At 29.0% G+C, this 17,573-nt stretch overlaps 1 protein-coding gene across 1 annotated transcript; it reads right to left on the reverse strand.

The window, feature by feature from the left end:
• Positions 1-1,103: 1,103 nt before the first annotated feature.
• Positions 1,104-2,910, reverse strand: LOC137826014 (protein ROOT INITIATION DEFECTIVE 3-like). Its single transcript, XM_068631856.1, has 2 exons — positions 2,268-2,910; positions 1,104-2,170 (listed from the first exon to the last, which is right to left on the reverse strand). Exons 1-2 carry the CDS (start codon positions 2,806-2,808, stop codon positions 1,242-1,244), a joined length of 1,470 nt encoding a protein of 489 aa, XP_068487957.1. The 5' UTR covers positions 2,809-2,910; the 3' UTR covers positions 1,104-1,241.
• Between the last annotated feature and the right edge of the window lie 14,663 nt (positions 2,911-17,573).

Consider the following 17,573-nt stretch of genomic DNA (forward strand, 5'->3'; position numbering starts at 1 on the left):
GAACCCTCATTCCCCTTAGATATCGATTGAGGGCCAATGACAACTTAAATACACATTTCTCCCTTAACCTTCTAAGGACAAAATTGTTATAGAGTTTGAAGTTTCAAAGCGAATAATATCTCGGATGTAGTAATTGACCCTAATGATGTTATCTTAAAGGACTTGAGGTCAAAAAATTGGTGTTGTCGATGAGGATTGAAAAGTTGTTCCAAAGATCAACCCTCGTTCTCCTTAGATCTCGACTAGAGAACTTGTTCCGTACGCTCGATAGTTTCATATCGCTTAAAAATCAAGGTTAAAGACAATTTAAATACACATTCTCACTTAACCCATCGAGAAGTCTTTTAAGAACAAAATCGTGATCACGATGTGATCTCCATGAATTTAAGATCAGAACAATATAATTAATTAAAGTATTTAATAAATATATTAATTTTTTAATTTTTCTACACAGTATTTCAAATAACTACTTTCAATGATATATTTATTAGATAAATAGTTATATTAAATATTTTATTCAGCATTTATAGTAAAGATAAAAATATAATTTATTAAATATTTTTAATTATTACATCAAATATTTAATATAAATATTTTAGTTAAAAAAATATAGCATTTACATAGTCAATTGTAAAAACGTATTGATGTAATTTAATTTTAATTAAATTTAAAGAATTTTACCTGCCTGTGAGAGCATGATAAAGTGATCCATTGTTGTTCTCTATATAAAAGTAATTATAATGGTCACTCTTAAATAATTTAGTTAGCTTATTAATTTTATGTTATTTTCAATTTCTCTCATAAATATATACATAACTTATCATTTCTCGCAAAATAAAATAAATATACTAAATAAAATAAGTATCTAACTCCATAAACTGGAAAATAATTAAGATTGAAAAAGCTTATAAAATTTAACTTTTAACTTTTAACTTAGTTTTACAGTTTTAAATAAGCTTCTTATAATACTCAACTAGTATAGTTATACCAAATAAAGTTAAAATCTATTGCACCTGTGGTTTAAGACAAAATTAAATTTTCATAAAATTCTCTTAAAAATATCTAAAATTTCCTTATGCACTTGACAAAAAAGTCAATATATGTAGATAAAATAAGTACATTAAGATTTGTTTACATTTTTAAACCTAACTATGTTTCCAAAGTTTTACTTTCATGCATCTTAATGTTTATGTTTCTTCCACACATTTATTCAGGACCTAAAATATTACTACTCTTCTTTCTTAATTATCATCTTTTCCCTGTTCCTCTTCAGCTTTCTCATCTTTCCCATCTTTCTCAGCTTTCTCATCTTTCTCATCTTTCTCAGCTTTCTCATCTTTCTCATCTTTCTCTTCTTCAGCAGCATCTTCTCCTTCTTCTTCTACAATGGCTTTGGTAACTTCCTTAAGGATAAGCTCCAAAAGTCTCTCATACATTTGAATCACAGTTTCCAGCATGTCAATGGCCTTTTTCTTGTCATGAAACACAACATCCTTCACCTCCTCAAGCTCTGTGATTTTGTTTAGGGTTCTAAGCATGTGCTCCTCACATAACCCAGAAGAAATGAAGGAACCACTACCTTTCCCAACTGCAAAATTATTATTACTCCCCTTTCCATCTCCAAACCCACCACCATTTCCCTTGATCACAATCATGTCACTAACGGTTATCAGTTCATCTCCAAACACCATTATGACTTCTCCTTTCTCAACATCCCACATCCACACACTCCCATCTTCTGCAGCAGACACCAAACCCCTCTCTCCATTCACCAAACCCAATGCCACAACTGACCCACCATGAACCCTAGCCCAGTTCCTCACCTCACAAGCCTCACCCACCACTTTCATACTCCCATTATAAACATACCCATCTGCTCCACCAGCGTAAAACGCTGTCTCAGTGGAATCCAAGGCAACCCCAGAAATGCAGCATGGGAATGCCACAGTCCGCATAAGGATCCCGCGGTCCCCCAGATTCCAAAACTTGCATGTGCAGTCTGATGAGCAAGAAACCAAAGTCTTCATCACAGACTTCAAATCAGTCACGGAATCAGAATGTGCCTTCCATTTGTTCATGACCAAGTCTTCCTCATCCTCCTCCTCCTCCTCGGAACCCCCACCAACGATCTTAAAGCTAGGGACAATAACAATAGTCCCATCTTCACTACCTGAAATAACAAGGTTTTTTTTTTTTTTAATTCTATCAGAAAAATTGTACAATAAAAAGTGACAGAAAGAGTAAATAAATATGAACTACTTCACTACCTGAAATAAGGAGTGACCCATCATCGGTGAGATGAAGACTAGAAACTGGACTGGAGTGTACAGCAATTGATCTGATGACATCCCCGGAAGAACTTGAAAGAGATACAACACTCCCTGAGATGCCACCACCAAGGAGAAACGCTCCATCGGAGGTAGCAATGAGAGGGGCAACGGGTTCAGGCACAGGGAAGTTACGGAACACACCAGAACCGTGCCAGTTGTAGATGTTGATGGAGCCTGCACCCGTGTCTGGGGACACGTGTGAGGCAGCCAGCAGTCTCCGGCCCACTATGGCGAGGCCACGAGACGGCGATCGGCTGCTGGAGAACTGCGTGACGGCGGTGGGGCTAACGGTGTCGTACACCATGATGGGCCCGTCGGGGGAGCTAGTGAGGATGAGTTCATTGGAGGAGGAGGAGGAAGAAGAAGAAGACATTTTCTGTTTGAGAAGGGAAATGAGGAAACAAGAAGAAGGGTGTGTGAATACAACTACTTGTGGTTTGGTTTTATAGTGTTTTTTTAGGTATTTTTGTCTTTTCATGTAAAATGTTCTAAATGTATTATCAATTTAAAATATCATTCTATAAAAAAAATTACATTTTGTATGTTTTATTAATATATTTTACTTTAATTCTTCCTTAATGAAATCTTTTATTTATGTTTCTTATTTGAGTAAAAAATAATAATTTATGTCTATCATAGGTGTGACACAACAAATTTACTTTCGAATTCAATAGATTATATCTTGATAATCAACTCACCAATATTAACAAAGTTATAAATATTAATAAAGATTCTAACACAACAAATCAAATTATTATCAAAATGTATATTAAATGTATATTCAAAAGAAAAATTGTTTATGTACGTGCGTTGGACAAATGTCTTGGCTAAAAAGCTACTAACTCAAACAAACTTGAATAGAAACACTTAATTACATAAAATGCATAATAATGTGGGTTATATGTTGCTTTTTCTTTTTTGTTAAGACACTTTAATAAACAAAAGTTGATATGATAAATTAGATTTTGCTCACTACTACAAGAGATTAACTTACTTAGATTAAAACAAATTTGAGGATACTTTTTAGTTGGTTTTGAACATAAATAATGTTATTTCCCATTAAAAGGAAACTTAAAATTTAAAATTGCTTGAAAGCATTTAGAACAAATGTTATAAGCGTTAGCATTGTCAACCTTTTTTTTACTTTTATATATAGAGTCGTTGTAAATCTTTTTTGAGTTGTTAGTGAAATTTACAACTGTTTCATCTTCTTCAGCTATTATCTAAGCATGTTCAAGTGCATAGACACATCAAAAGTTCTTTATGTAGGTCCATGTGACCTCTTTACGCAACTTTTCTAATACACGATATGACTTATCATGTATAGACAGGTAGCTTATTTTCTCTTCAACAAAAAACATGAAGCCTAATATAATTGAATGACTTCGCAACACTCATTTGTTTTTTCATAAAAGTTGTTTGCGTATGCCCTTCAAAAGACTTGACGTAGGCATATTATTGCGAGATCCTCTTAAGAGAAATGAAGAGATGAACATTCCTTGCACACAAAGAATAAATATTCACTACACAATTTTTTACTTTAGGCAATACTGAACTAGGCCACACGTATATAATTGTGGTCTAAACATAGAAAATGTAACAATTTTGCAAGTGTGGTTAAAAAACTAACAAAGACCATGTTTATAAAATCGTTGATTTTTATACTACATTTGTTTAAGTGCTGTCTTTAAAATGTGTGGACTAAACAATAAAATCATGACCTAAAAGTGGCCACAAGCAAATAAATGTGGTCTAAAGGTGTCAGATACAACACTTGTAATAAAACTATGTTTTTACGATCATGGATATTTAGGCCTAAAATAAAAAAAGAATAAATCACATCAAGGTGTGTCGCCTAAAATAAAAAAAGTGACATTTAATTGTGAGTATTTCAAGTCATATTTAATTAAAGTTACATTTCATATAGGCAACGATTATTAAAATATGGCTACATTATTTTGTTTTTAAAATTGTGGATATTTTAAACCACATTTAATTAATCCATTGATAAAATTTAAGAAAATAAAAATTATGCTTTGGAATCCAAATATACAATAACTTTTAATTTATTTTTTCATTCTCCAACACGTTTACAAATCTAAATCACAAGTTTTTACTAGTTTATAAAGTAAAATCAAAATTATTATTATTATTATTAATAATAAAAATAACATTAATAATAATAACAATAATAAAAATAATGATAATATAAATATAGGATGAAATAAAAAGTCACAATTATTTATATGCAATTGTCACAATTAAATAATTATGACCTAAATGTAAATACAACACTTAAAAAAAGTTAGAAAGTGTGACCTATTCAGGGCAACATACTATATGGTTGGAAAATCGTGGTAAAACTCATGTTTAAAGTTTATGTTACGATTTTTATGTTTTAGGTAAAAAAAATTTGTTATTGTCTAAAGTGATATTTGTTGTAGTGATTTTTAATTATTTGATATGTTTATATTAACTATAACATGTGTAAGATTTATCATCGGTTAGACGTGTATATTTATTGTTTGTCCGAACAAAAATATATGGAACAAAGAGTACTAATACTACAAGTAAATAAATTAGTTGCTATAGTGACTAAATTAGATATCATTTAGAAATTAAAAAAACTTTTGATTTCTAAATTAGTTTCTAATATTGTTAAATGGTTTCTAAACTGATATCTAATTAGCTAACAAAGTTTTTGCTACCAAATTTAGAATTTAAATAATTGGTAGTTAAAAGCTTGGTAGCTAATTAGATACCAATTTATAAATTATTTAACAATAATAAAAACTAATTTAGAAACAAAATGTTTTTTTAGTTTCTAAAATGGTCTCTAATTTAGTCACTATAGAAACTAATTATTTTTTGTCTCTAAAATTAATTTCTATTTCATGATTTTCTTATAATGTAAGTAAGACTTTGTATAGACGAAACACACAATAAAAAAATATTTACACACTTGCATGTGATAGGTATTTATATAGAAAAATATGTTTAATACTTTTTTATTATTTAAACACAAAATAAAAACTAAATTAAATCATACGTTGACTTTGATCTAACTATATATATATATATATATATATATATATTATATTTGAAGTTAAATTTTATAGAAACTGTTAACCTTTTATTTTGGAAATTGTAAACAAATTTAAATATATTATCTTTATTAAATATAATATTAATAGAGTTTTTAATAAAGTTATATTATTTAATAAATATATTTAATGTTAACTAAAAATCAGTTATATTTATTTATAATAGTATTTAATAAATATATCAGTTAATACTATATATATTTATAACATTAATTATGTTACATTTAATAATAATAATATATTTATCAAATGTTCATTATTTTTATCATGTTCAATTCTTTATTATGAAAAAGGAGTTACATAGTATATTTTCATATAAAAGATGATATCATCATAATTTAATCCTTTAAAATGTCTTTCAAGGATAAAATCATGTCTAAGTGCAAGAAAATCATGAAATAGATACCAATTTTTAGAGAAAAAAAAAATTAGTTGTTATATTGACTAAATTAGAGACTGTTTTAGAGACTAACAAAATTTTGGTTTCTAAATTAGTTTCTATTATTGTTAAATGGTTTCTAAATTGATGTCTAATTAGAAACCAAGGTTTTTGCTACCAAATTTAGAATCTAAATAATTGATAGCAAAAACTTTGGTTGCTAATTAGACACCAATTTAGAAACCATTTACCAATAATAGAAACTAATTTAGAAACCAAAATTATTTTAGTCTCTAAAATGGTCTTTAATTTAGTCACTATAACAACTAATTATTTTTTGTATCTAAAAATTGGTTTCTATTACATGATTTTTGTGTAGTGTATAAGCCAAAGACAACTTAAATAAGTCTTCCTCTTTAACCCTTTAAAAATGTTTTTAAGGATAAAATCATGATGGATCACCAAACTCCAAAACAAACAATACTTTAGAAGAGGGATTGACCTTAAAAATCAGTTATATTTATTTATTATAGTATTTAATAAATATATCAGTTAATACTATATATAATTATAACATTAGTTATGTTACATTTAATAAAAATAATATATTTATCAAATATTCATTAATTTATAACATGTTTAATTCTTTATTATGAAAAAAGAGTTACATAGCATATTCCATATAAAAATGATATTATCAAAATTTAATCTTTTAAAATGCCTTTTAAGGATAAAATCATGTTTAGGCCAATGACAACTTAAATATGTCTTCCTCTTTAACCCTTTAAAACTTCTTAAGGATAAAATCATTATGGATCTCTAAACTCCAAAACAAACAATACTTTGGAAGAGTGATTAACCTTAAATATCTTATCTCAATGGACTTGAGGTCGAACCATTTAAAAAACGAACTCTCATTCCCGTTAGACCTCGATTGAGAACCAATGACAACCTAAATACACCTTCCTCCCTTAACCTTCTACGGAGGCTTTTAAGAACAAATGCAATTATTGATCATAATGATGTTATCTTAATGGACTTCAGGTCAGAACATTGGTGTTGTCTTTTGGGATTGAAAAGTTTGTTCCAAAGATGAACCATCGTTCCCCTTCGGCCTTGATTGGGGGGGGGGACGAGGGGCTTGTTTTGGTACGCTCAATAGTTTCACATTGCTTAGAAATCAAAGCCAAAGGCAATTTAAATACACCTTCTCCCTTGTATGTTGGAGTTCCGAGTTTCAAAGTAAATAAAAATCATGATGGAGTTCCGAGTTTCAAAGTAAAAAAATACCTCGTATGTTGTAATTCACCATCACGACGTGATCTCAACGAAACAATATAGTTTATTAAATCTTAATTTTTTATGTACCAAATTATGTGCATTCAACAAATCTCTTTGCTAAAAACCTAATAACTCAAGCAAACTTGAATAGAAAAGTTGCATGCAAAAGTGGTCAATGGTCTTATTCACAAGGCCTATAAGTAGAAGCACTTAATTACATAAAATGCATAATGTAACATGTTGCTTTGTTTTTTTTTTCGGTTAAAACCCTTTGTTAAACAAATGTTTTGATACGATAGGTTATAAAGTCTTGCTAAAAAACAAAAGATTAACCTCCTAAGATGAAAATAAATATATAGAGTTAACATTGTCAACCACTTTTACATATATAGAGTTAGGAAGAAACGATGCATTGCAAATCCTTTTAGAGTTGTTAGTGAGATTTATAACCCTTTCATCTTCTTCAGTTATCATTTAATCACATTCAAGAACGTAGACACATTAAATGCTCTTCATGTAGCATTAAGTGCATGTGACCTCTTTACGCAACTTATCTGGTACATGACACGACTTATCACACTTAGGCAGGTTGTTTCTTTCCTCTTCAACAAAAAAACATATGAATGACTCCACAACATTGATATTATGCTTTTTCATAAAATTTGTTTGTGTGGATCAACTTTAAGTATGCCCTTCAAAAGATCTTGATGTAGACATATTATTGTGATATCCACTTAAGAGAAACGAAGAGATGAACATTCCCTACATACAACGAATAAATACTCACTACACCATTTTTTACTTTAGGTATCACTGAACTAGGTCACACGTATATAATCGTTGCCTAAACATAAAAAAATGTAATGATTTTGCAAGTGTGGTTTAAGGACTATCAAAGACCATGTGTTATGAAAATGTTTATTATTTATACCATATTTGTTTAAGTGTTGTTTTTAGAATGTGTGGGTTAAACAACAAAACCATGACCTAAAAGTAATCACAGGTATATAAATGTGGCCTAAAAGTGAAAAATACAACACTTATAATAAAATCATATTTTTTGAATCATGGATGTTTAATGCGCAGTTTGTGATAACCGTCTTTAAAAAATAATAAATCACATAAAAATGTATGGCCTAAAATAAAGAAAAGTGACATTTAATTATGAGTATTTTAAACTATATTTCATTAAAGTTATATAATTTTATATAGACATCGATTTTGAAAACATGGTTAGTTTAACTCACGTTTTTTAAATAATGAATATTTTAAATCACATTGAACTAATCCACTGATAGAATTTTAAAAAATATATTTTGCTTTCGAATTCCAAATATACTATAAGTTTTGATTTGCTTTTCATTTTCCAACACATTTTCAAATCTAAATCACAAGTTTCCACTAGTTTATAAATCGAAATCTAAATTATTAATATTATTACTATATTATTATTATCATTAGTATTATCTATATTGATATTCTTATCATCATTAATATTATTAATATTACCATTAATATTGTTATTGTTATTAATAATAATATTAATATTAATTACAAAAATAATAATAATATACATAATAATTATCATAATCATAATAATTATAATAATCATTATAAATATAATAATAATTATAATATAATCACATAATTTGTTTGGTGTTTGGTGTAATGATTATAAGTTTTATGTCCTAAGATTTTATTTTGATTTTTTTTAACATATTGTTAATAACAATAATAAAAATAATTATAATATAAATATAGTATGAAAGAATAAGCACAATTATCTAAAGGTAATTATCACAATTAAATAACTGTGGACTAAATATAAATATAACACTTAAAAAAAAATTCCTAAAGAAAAGTTAAATGTTAACAATGTGACCTATTTAGGTCAATATATCCATGGCTGGAAAATCGAGACTAAACTATTGCTTAAAATTTAAACCACGATCTTTATGTTTTATGTCACAGTTTTATATTGTTAGCTAAAATTAGTGATTAATAAGATCTTTATGTTTTATGTCACAGTTTTATATTGTTAGCTAAAATTAGTGATTGATAAGTCTTTGTTGTGTATTATAAAATATTTAAAGTTTATCTGTTAGACGAAGTATATTTATTGTTTTTTCAAAAATAATTTATCAAATAAAGAGTACTAAGTAAGACGAGATGAGACGAAACACATAATTAAAAAATATTTATACACTTGCGTGTGACAAGACTTGATTGCGTGTGACAAGACTTGATACTTATAAAAAAAATATTTTATACTTTATTATTTAAAAACAAAACAAAATTAAAAGATATACGGACTTTGATCAAACAAAATATATAAAATATATTTGAAGTAAAATTTTATAAAAATTCTTACTTTTTATTTTGAAAATTATGAACACAATTAAATATACTATATTTATTAAATATAATATAATTAATAGTTTTTAATAAAGTTATATTATTTAATAAAAATATTTAATGCTAAGTAAAAAATAGTTATATATTTTTATTTTTTATAAAAGCTTTCATGTTAGACATCATTATGCAACTTGAGATCTCAGTTAGGCTAACATTTCAAATAACAATAATCATCTGCCCTCACATGAAAAAGAAAAATTATTCAAAAAATACAAAAAATACAAAAAAATATGAATGGACTAGACCAAAACCCATATGTTAAAAAAAACGATATATTGGTAGACTATACATATTCATAAAGAATTCTAAGAACAAATTAGATGAAAACCTATTATACCAATGAAATGATTTTCTATGAAAAAAAATCTAAATTAGCCAACATATCAGTACACACATTCCCTTCATGAAAAATATGAGTAACCATAAACCTGATTTTCTCACAATAATTAAGACAAGTATAACATCAATTACGAAACATCCACGAAACACTAGTCCTAGCAGTAAACGCAACATAAACCAATGCAGAATCACATTCAAGCCATACATTAGTAAGCCTCATCTTTTGAGTTTTCTCGATAGCATGTATAACTCCATAAATCTTAGCAAGCATAATAGTCTGAACTTCAAGAAACGCAGAGAAAACACCAATAAACTTCCCCATACTCCCATAGAAAATACCTCCACAAGTAGCAAGACCATGAAATCCCCTAACAGCCCCATCAGTGTTAATTTTAACCTAACATGGTGAAGGAAACTCCCATCGAATAGGTGGAGGACGAAGAACTTTACCAGTACAAATATTAATACAAAAAAACTTAATCACGTTGAAATCCAACATCTTATTCTTCATTAAAGCTTTAGACGAATTTCCCACTAGACAAGTTAAATCTTTAATTACTGAAATAGCATAATTCCTCATGCGCCATATCATCCAAATAGAAAAATTTATCACAACAAACTTAATCAATTTAACCAAAGGACTACCATCACTCTTAATAAAAGAAAGAAGATCATACTTATTAGAGCAATGAGAAGTAAGAAAAATCTTCCGAACCCAACTCCAAATATGCAAAGAATTAGAACATTCAAAAAAATAAATGTTGAATAGATTCCTCGTGCTTTTTGATGACTTTTTACGGCAAGTGCACCGCGTTTGTCAGAAGTAATAATTGTCCCTAAGGACGGATATCGATCCCACAAAGAACAGTGAATTATCGAGTACAATATTCGCTAAATATAACAACAGAACAATAAAAAAGAGTTTGAAGTGATTATGTTGGCACTGATCAATAAGAAAACAAACAAAGAATTAGTTGCTTCAATTGGAAAAATTGGGATTAAGTTTCATCTCTCTCACTCTCATGTATTTTGATTAGCATGTTAATATTAAGTTCTTTAATTGAAATTGATGCCCGTATAAAAATCATTTATATCGATTCCTCGCATATAAAATCCTTAAGAATGTTCCCTAACTATCGATCCCTCGCATACTTATAAGAACAACTTAGAACGAAGCTCAGACGTTTAATAGCAATTAACATTTCAAGTCTATTCCTAGCACTCAAATATGTTAAGTATTGTTGTTTAGGTCCGAACCCTAAAAATACCTCCCGGTCAGATTTAAGATTCTCAATTTGTCACGGAGAATTAAAAGTAAAACAACAATACCAATAATCAATCAAGAACTGAATATTAATATTTAAAATATCACCTCAATACATAAGAGTTTGAGCAGATTACTCCCAATCCCAAAGGGTAGAATTAGCCACGCATACTTCTATCACCTTCCATTCTCCCAATTGGGTTACAATTCACTCTATGGTGTTTTCCTCTCAATCTGGCACACTAAGGTTGAGCTTCTAGCCCTCTATTTATCCTAGTTTTCTAGGGTTAGGTTGTTTATTGTGTCGCGCTAATGGGCTAAATGATAAAACATAAAAAAAGGCCCAATCTTTCTTTGCATCTTTTCCATTCTGGGACCTTCTATCTTTATCTTTTTAGCTTAAATCATTCATCTTTAATCCAAATCTCCAATCTTCCTTAGAAATCTGCAATTAACACCAAATTTGGGAATAAAATACTCTTATTCAAATAAAGATCATAAAAAATGTAAAAAGGTATAAATTCATAAATTAGGGATTATTTTATATGTAAATTAGCAATAAATCCTCATAAGTGCCTATATTTTAATATGAAATATTACTGAAATTAGACACTTATCACTTTTCACAAAGTGTACACATAAAACATATATGCAAACCTTTATTCTGAATATGTTGATCTGTAGGAAGCCACCCATGAAAAGTTTTTCAGAGTACTAAAGTTTTGGAAGATGAAATATATGAAGACCAAATGAATTTACCCCAACCACAGGGAACCCCTGGTTCCAAGAAAAAAGTCATAGCCGAGTTAAGAGTGAAACGACTAGATTAATCTAGAATCTAATTAGGAATATCATGTTTCTCCCTAACCATGATATGATTAAAAACAAAAGAGGTATCTGCTGTAAAGACAAGGAAATATTCCAATCACAACCAGTCCAAAAATGAAAGACTGTATCCAGAATGAACTTGATGACTTTTTACGGCAAGTGCACTGCTTTGTCAGAAGTAATAATGTGTCCCTAAGGACGGATATCGACCCCACAAGGAACAATTGAATATTAAAGTTAAAGATTCGCTAAATATAAAAACAGAATAATAAAAGTTGGTTTGAGAATTATTATGATGGCAAGAATTAACAAGAAAACAATTCAAAGAGTTGTTGCTTCAATTGGAAAAATAGGGATTGGGTTTCATCTTTCTCACTCTTGTATTTAGATTAGCCTGATAATATTATGTCCTTTGATTGATATTGATGCCCATATAAAAATTATTTATATCAATTTCTCGTATATAAAATTCTTAAGATGCTTCCTAAATATCAATTCCTCGCATATTTATAAAAACAACTTAGTTATAAGATCGGACGTTGATAGCAATTAACATTTCAAGTCTATTCTTAGTATTCAAATATACAAAGTATTATTGATTAGGTTAGAACCCTACAAATACTTTCCAGTCAGATTTAAGATTCTAGATTAAGAATTAGAAGAAAAACAATAATACCAATAATTAATCAAGAACATAATATTATGTTGAGAGATCATCTTAATACATAAGAGTTTGAACAAATTACTCCTAATCCCAAAGGGTAGAATTAGCCACACATCTTCTAATACCTTTTATTCTCCCAATTGGGTTACAAGTCACTCAATGGTGTTTTTTTGTCAATCTTGCACACTAGGGTGGAGCCTCAAGCCCCTTATTTAACCTAATTTGCTAGGGTTAGGTGACTTCTTGCGTCGCGCTAATGGGCTTGTTGATTAAAACATAAAATGGCCCAATGGTTCGAGTGTTTTCTCGCTCAAGAGAGATATAACTCGTTGAGTGAGAAAGGTGTCGATTTTTAAACACTGCCACTAGAGCATTCTCACTCAAGCGAGAAGAGACTCGCTTAAGCGAGTTGCTCTGTTGCTGAGTTGAGCTTTTTGTACTTTTGTGTGTTCATGTGCCTTCCAACTTTCTCCTTGTAACTTATACAATTCTGTTTTAGCACAATCATCTCCATTCTTCCCAAGAAACATGAAATTAACACAAAATTTGGGAATAAAATGTTCTTATTCAAATAAAGATCATAAAATATGTAAAAGGTATAAATTCATAAATTATGGATTATTTTATATGTAATTTAGAAATTAATACTCATAAATGCCTATATTTTAATAAGAAATATTACTAAAATTAGGCACTTATTAGTAAACACCATGAGATAACCTTGCAATATTTGCTAAAGATGTAGTAGAACACCATTTATCATTCTAGAAATTAATAAAAGTACATGTACCAACAGTCCAAGAAGTATAATAAAGTATAATAGAATAAATCTGCTTAATTCCAAGGCAAAGAGATGAGGATTTATAAACCATTCTAAACTCGTATTTTGATTTAAGAACCCTGGTTTTTAAGAGAAAAGATCAAGGTTTGTTACTATAAGCAAAATTCCAAGTAAGCTTAAGAAGATACACATTATTTTCATGATGAAGGTTAATAATCTTCAAACCTCCATTCTCAAAAGGAGAACAAATCGTAGCCCAATTAACAATAGTTATTCCTTTTTTTTTTTTTTCAGAATATCACCAATCCAAATAAAATTTTGACGCTACTGCTCAACTTGCTTAAGAAGTGAAACAAGCCATTTATACATTTTAAAGCTATAAGCTATAAATCCAGTAATCACCATATTGACCAACTAAATATGGCCCATCATGCTAAGAGATTTATCTTTCCAAGATGTTAGCTTCAATTTGACTTTATCAGCCAAAGGTTGAAGAAATCGACACTTTGGAGCACCAACAAAGATAGACACTCCTAAGTAAGTGAAAGGGAGTGAGATAATCTTGCGGACTAGCCATATGTAGAATCTTTTTACCATTCACAAGCTTCGAGATACCTCTACTAAGAACTTCCTCTGTAAGACAAAAAAGTAAAGGAGACAAATGATCACCTTGTCTGACACCTCTACTATAAGGAAAAAAACCCCACCAAACTGTAATTTATTCTGATAGAAAGCATAATTGAATGGAGAATTGTAATAATTGAACCGACAAACGATGGGTGAAAACCAAAGCGTGTCAAAAGTAATAATAAGAACTTCCAACTCAGAGTGTCAAAGGCTTTATGAATATCAACTTTGTAAGCCACATTACCTCCTCTAACTTTTTTAGAAAGCATGTTAATAGCTTCAGAAGCAATACCAATACAAGCCTGAATTTGTCTACCCTGCACAAACCCATATTGATTAGGAGAAATGATTATAGCAGCCACAAGTGCAAGGATATCTGCCACTATCTTGGAAATAATCTTAAATTTGAAATTAACAACAACAATTGGCCTGTAATCTTTAATGGATTCAGTACCCTGAATCTTAGGAATAAGAGATACCACATTACTGTTCATTCTAGGGAGAACCCAATTTGGTTTAAAAAACTGTTGAACAACATTGCAAACATCTGTCCCAATAATTTCCCATCAAGAATGATAGAAAACACCACTAAAACCTTAAAAAAAATGGTTTCTAAATTAGTTTCTATTATTGTTAAATAGTTTCTAAATTGGTATCTAATTACCAACCAAGGTTTTAACTACCAATTATTTGGTTTCTAAATTTGGTAGCAAAAACATTGGTTTCTAATTAAATATCAATTTAGAAACCATTTAACAATAATAGAAATTAATTTAGAAACCAAAAATTTTGGAGTCTCTAAAATGGTCTCTAATTTAATCACTATAACAACTAATTATTTTTTGTCACTAAAAATTAGTTTCTATTTCATGATTTTCTTGTAGTGTTATAATTAAAGATTAATTTAGAATCTAAAGTAATTAGTAGTTATTTTTTTTCCTTTAACCAAACTTATGTTACAAGAGAGATAACTCCTAATTAAATTCTAAACATAGGAAGTTGATATCTATATGGAAAAAATCTAAACTATTACAAGATGGTTGAAATCAAATACCATAAAAAATCCATTCTATTATTAATCACCAGAGTAGTGAACTTACTATGATCTCAGTGTATAATGAATTTCGATCCCCCGAGAAAGCAGAGAAACTCCTTATATATCCCTCTCTACTACCTTTAAAGATGTCAACACAAGCAAGTAAACCTGGAGAACCTATAGTAGCTCTATCGGTATTGACTTTAATCCGGCCAACATCAGAAAATTGTCAAATCCCTTGAAATGGGACAAAAACCTTGGAAGGTCTCATGCTGATAAAATAAACTTTAACAGAAAAAATTTAGAAATATCATTATGCATATTTTATGTTTTTAAGCATTAACTGACATATGGACACATTCCTTAACAATACCAAAGTCTAAGGTGATGTATTTTTGAAATATAGGATAATTCCTCATTCTCTAAATTATCAATAAAGTGAAGGTGATAGTTGAAAGCCTAATAAGCTTAACCAAGTGACTACTTGGAGATTAAGGAAAGAAATAATTTGTGCAAAAATAATGTTAGACAAGTACTAGAAGGAATTATGAACCCAAGTCCAAAAATATTAGGCAAAAAGACAATCAAAGAATAAATGACAAACATGTTTCCCATTCTTCCTGCATAAAGAACACATAGAACATAAAATAACATCCATTTTTTGGACATCTTTATCAATAGGAAGTCTATTATGCAAAACTTTCCAAATAACTAAAGATCTGAAAGGGGAATGAAGTGAGACCAAACTAACTTTCCCCATTCTAAAGGAGAAGAAGAAAAGAAAAACTTCTTGACAACTTCATGAGAAAGCATACTGATGAGCATAATTTCATTCACACTTTAAAGTTTTAATAATATATTCTTGGAATGTAATCATGAATAAATCCACTATTTTAATTGAGATTAATCTAATTGAGTTTACTTTGGCTTTAACTTTATTTTTTTAATCTTATGTTTTAATTGTAGTAGATTGTTTGATAGAAGTGTCTAACAAGACGATCTGATAGAAGCGCCTACCACTATGAGTGGGTCGAATAACGTGAAAGTGTAAGTTGTTGTTTGAATTAAAACAAGAAATGAAATATGAGTTAAATAATTAGAGAATTAAATCTGCAATATCTTAGAAAAAGAATTAGAAACAAATCTTTTGCAGAGATATTCTCTCGAAATTCTGAAATTAAAAATCCCCTGTTAAATTCACAAAAAACTGAGTAAATATTCTTCAAAGATATTGTTCAAGTAAATCTTCTTCAGATATTTCTCACAACGACACTATGTTTAATTATAATGAATGCACAAATCTAAATCGATTTTGGAAAGAATATCTAGAAGAGAAGCGAGAAAGAGATCCGGAACTTATCAGAAAAGAAGATATTTGCTTGATAATTTTTTAAAAAAGAAAGGAAACATTTAATAATTGTAAACAATATCCTGAGGTAAACTTTGTGCAAAGAAAAAAAAAATTATAAAAGAGACTTTTGGAGAATAAACACGGGGTGGCGTTTTTTAGCATCACGTTTCAAAGGCGCACAACACACATTAAACCTACTTTTATTTATTTTTCTTATTTTTTGCATCCACATGGAAGGCTAAATTTTTTTAGGTTGATTCCCTTGTGATTTCTCATTGAATTTTAAGGTTTTTTTCAATAAAGTTTTGTTTTTCAATTTTCTGTAGCAGGTTATGATTTATTTTTTATCTTTTCGAAATTGAGTTTCTATCAAAGGAATTGTTTTTGAACGCTTGTTGAGAATTAAAATATTTTCTTTAATTAGATTTCTTGGTTAGTTTGCTTAGTTTTAAGCAATATCTTGTTTGCTTATTTCAAGAAGTAGAATTAGATAGATTTGGAGTCCAAAAATGAAAAGATTTAAATCTATGCATAAAATCTATTCGTCCTTATTTTTAATGTATCTTTAAAATCCATCTTTTCCTAAACAGGTTTATTCAAATAAACCTTAGAAATATATTTTCTAATGAATTGTGAATATCTCCCAATCTTCTTGGAACAAAATCAATTTTGAATAAATTGAAAATCTCAAGTACCCGATTTTCGCATCACGCGTTGTCTATAATGAAACAATTTTTTGATTAAAATTTGATTTGCTTTTACTAACCCATATTGCAAATACATTTAAATTAGTTTCTTAAATAGGTTTGAAGAAAAAACAAATTGGAAATCCAAGCTTTATACTTTGAGCGTATAGCACGAAAAGATAAAGATACTGTAATATCCAAGTTTAACCAACTCAAGTGCCCAAGTGCAAATATAAGGAGATTGAAGGTGGAGAACAAAAGGCATGACAAACAACAAAAAGAGATATTATGATCTTGTTGAATACACTATTGAGTGTTGCAGTGAGTTTCTACTCTAGTCTTTAGAGCATTATGTCTTTTGAGTTGCGTGTGAAATCAGTGTAATTCTTCACTCTGTGAAGTTATACCCATGTCAACTTTCTTTGTATCTCTAAGAGTGTTCTTTATTTCTTTTGAGATTTTTTAATCTTAGGCGAAGTTAAGTTGTA

The sequence above is a fragment of the Phaseolus vulgaris genome, chromosome 11 (assembly GCF_000499845.2).
Source record: "Phaseolus vulgaris cultivar G19833 chromosome 11, P. vulgaris v2.0, whole genome shotgun sequence".
Classification (NCBI taxonomy): domain Eukaryota; kingdom Viridiplantae; phylum Streptophyta; class Magnoliopsida; order Fabales; family Fabaceae; genus Phaseolus; species Phaseolus vulgaris.

What these genes read in the sequence shown, in the direction of transcription:
- LOC137826014 (XM_068631856.1), bottom strand. Translation starts at nt 2,808, where the DNA reads ATGAAAAGACAAAAATACCTAAAAAAACACTATAAAACCAAACCACAA. An exon ending in TGGGTCACTCCTTATTTCAG is followed by an intron (nt 2,171 to 2,267) that starts GTAGTGAAGTAG and finishes TTGTTATTTCAG; the next exon opens with GTAGTGAAGATGGGACTATT.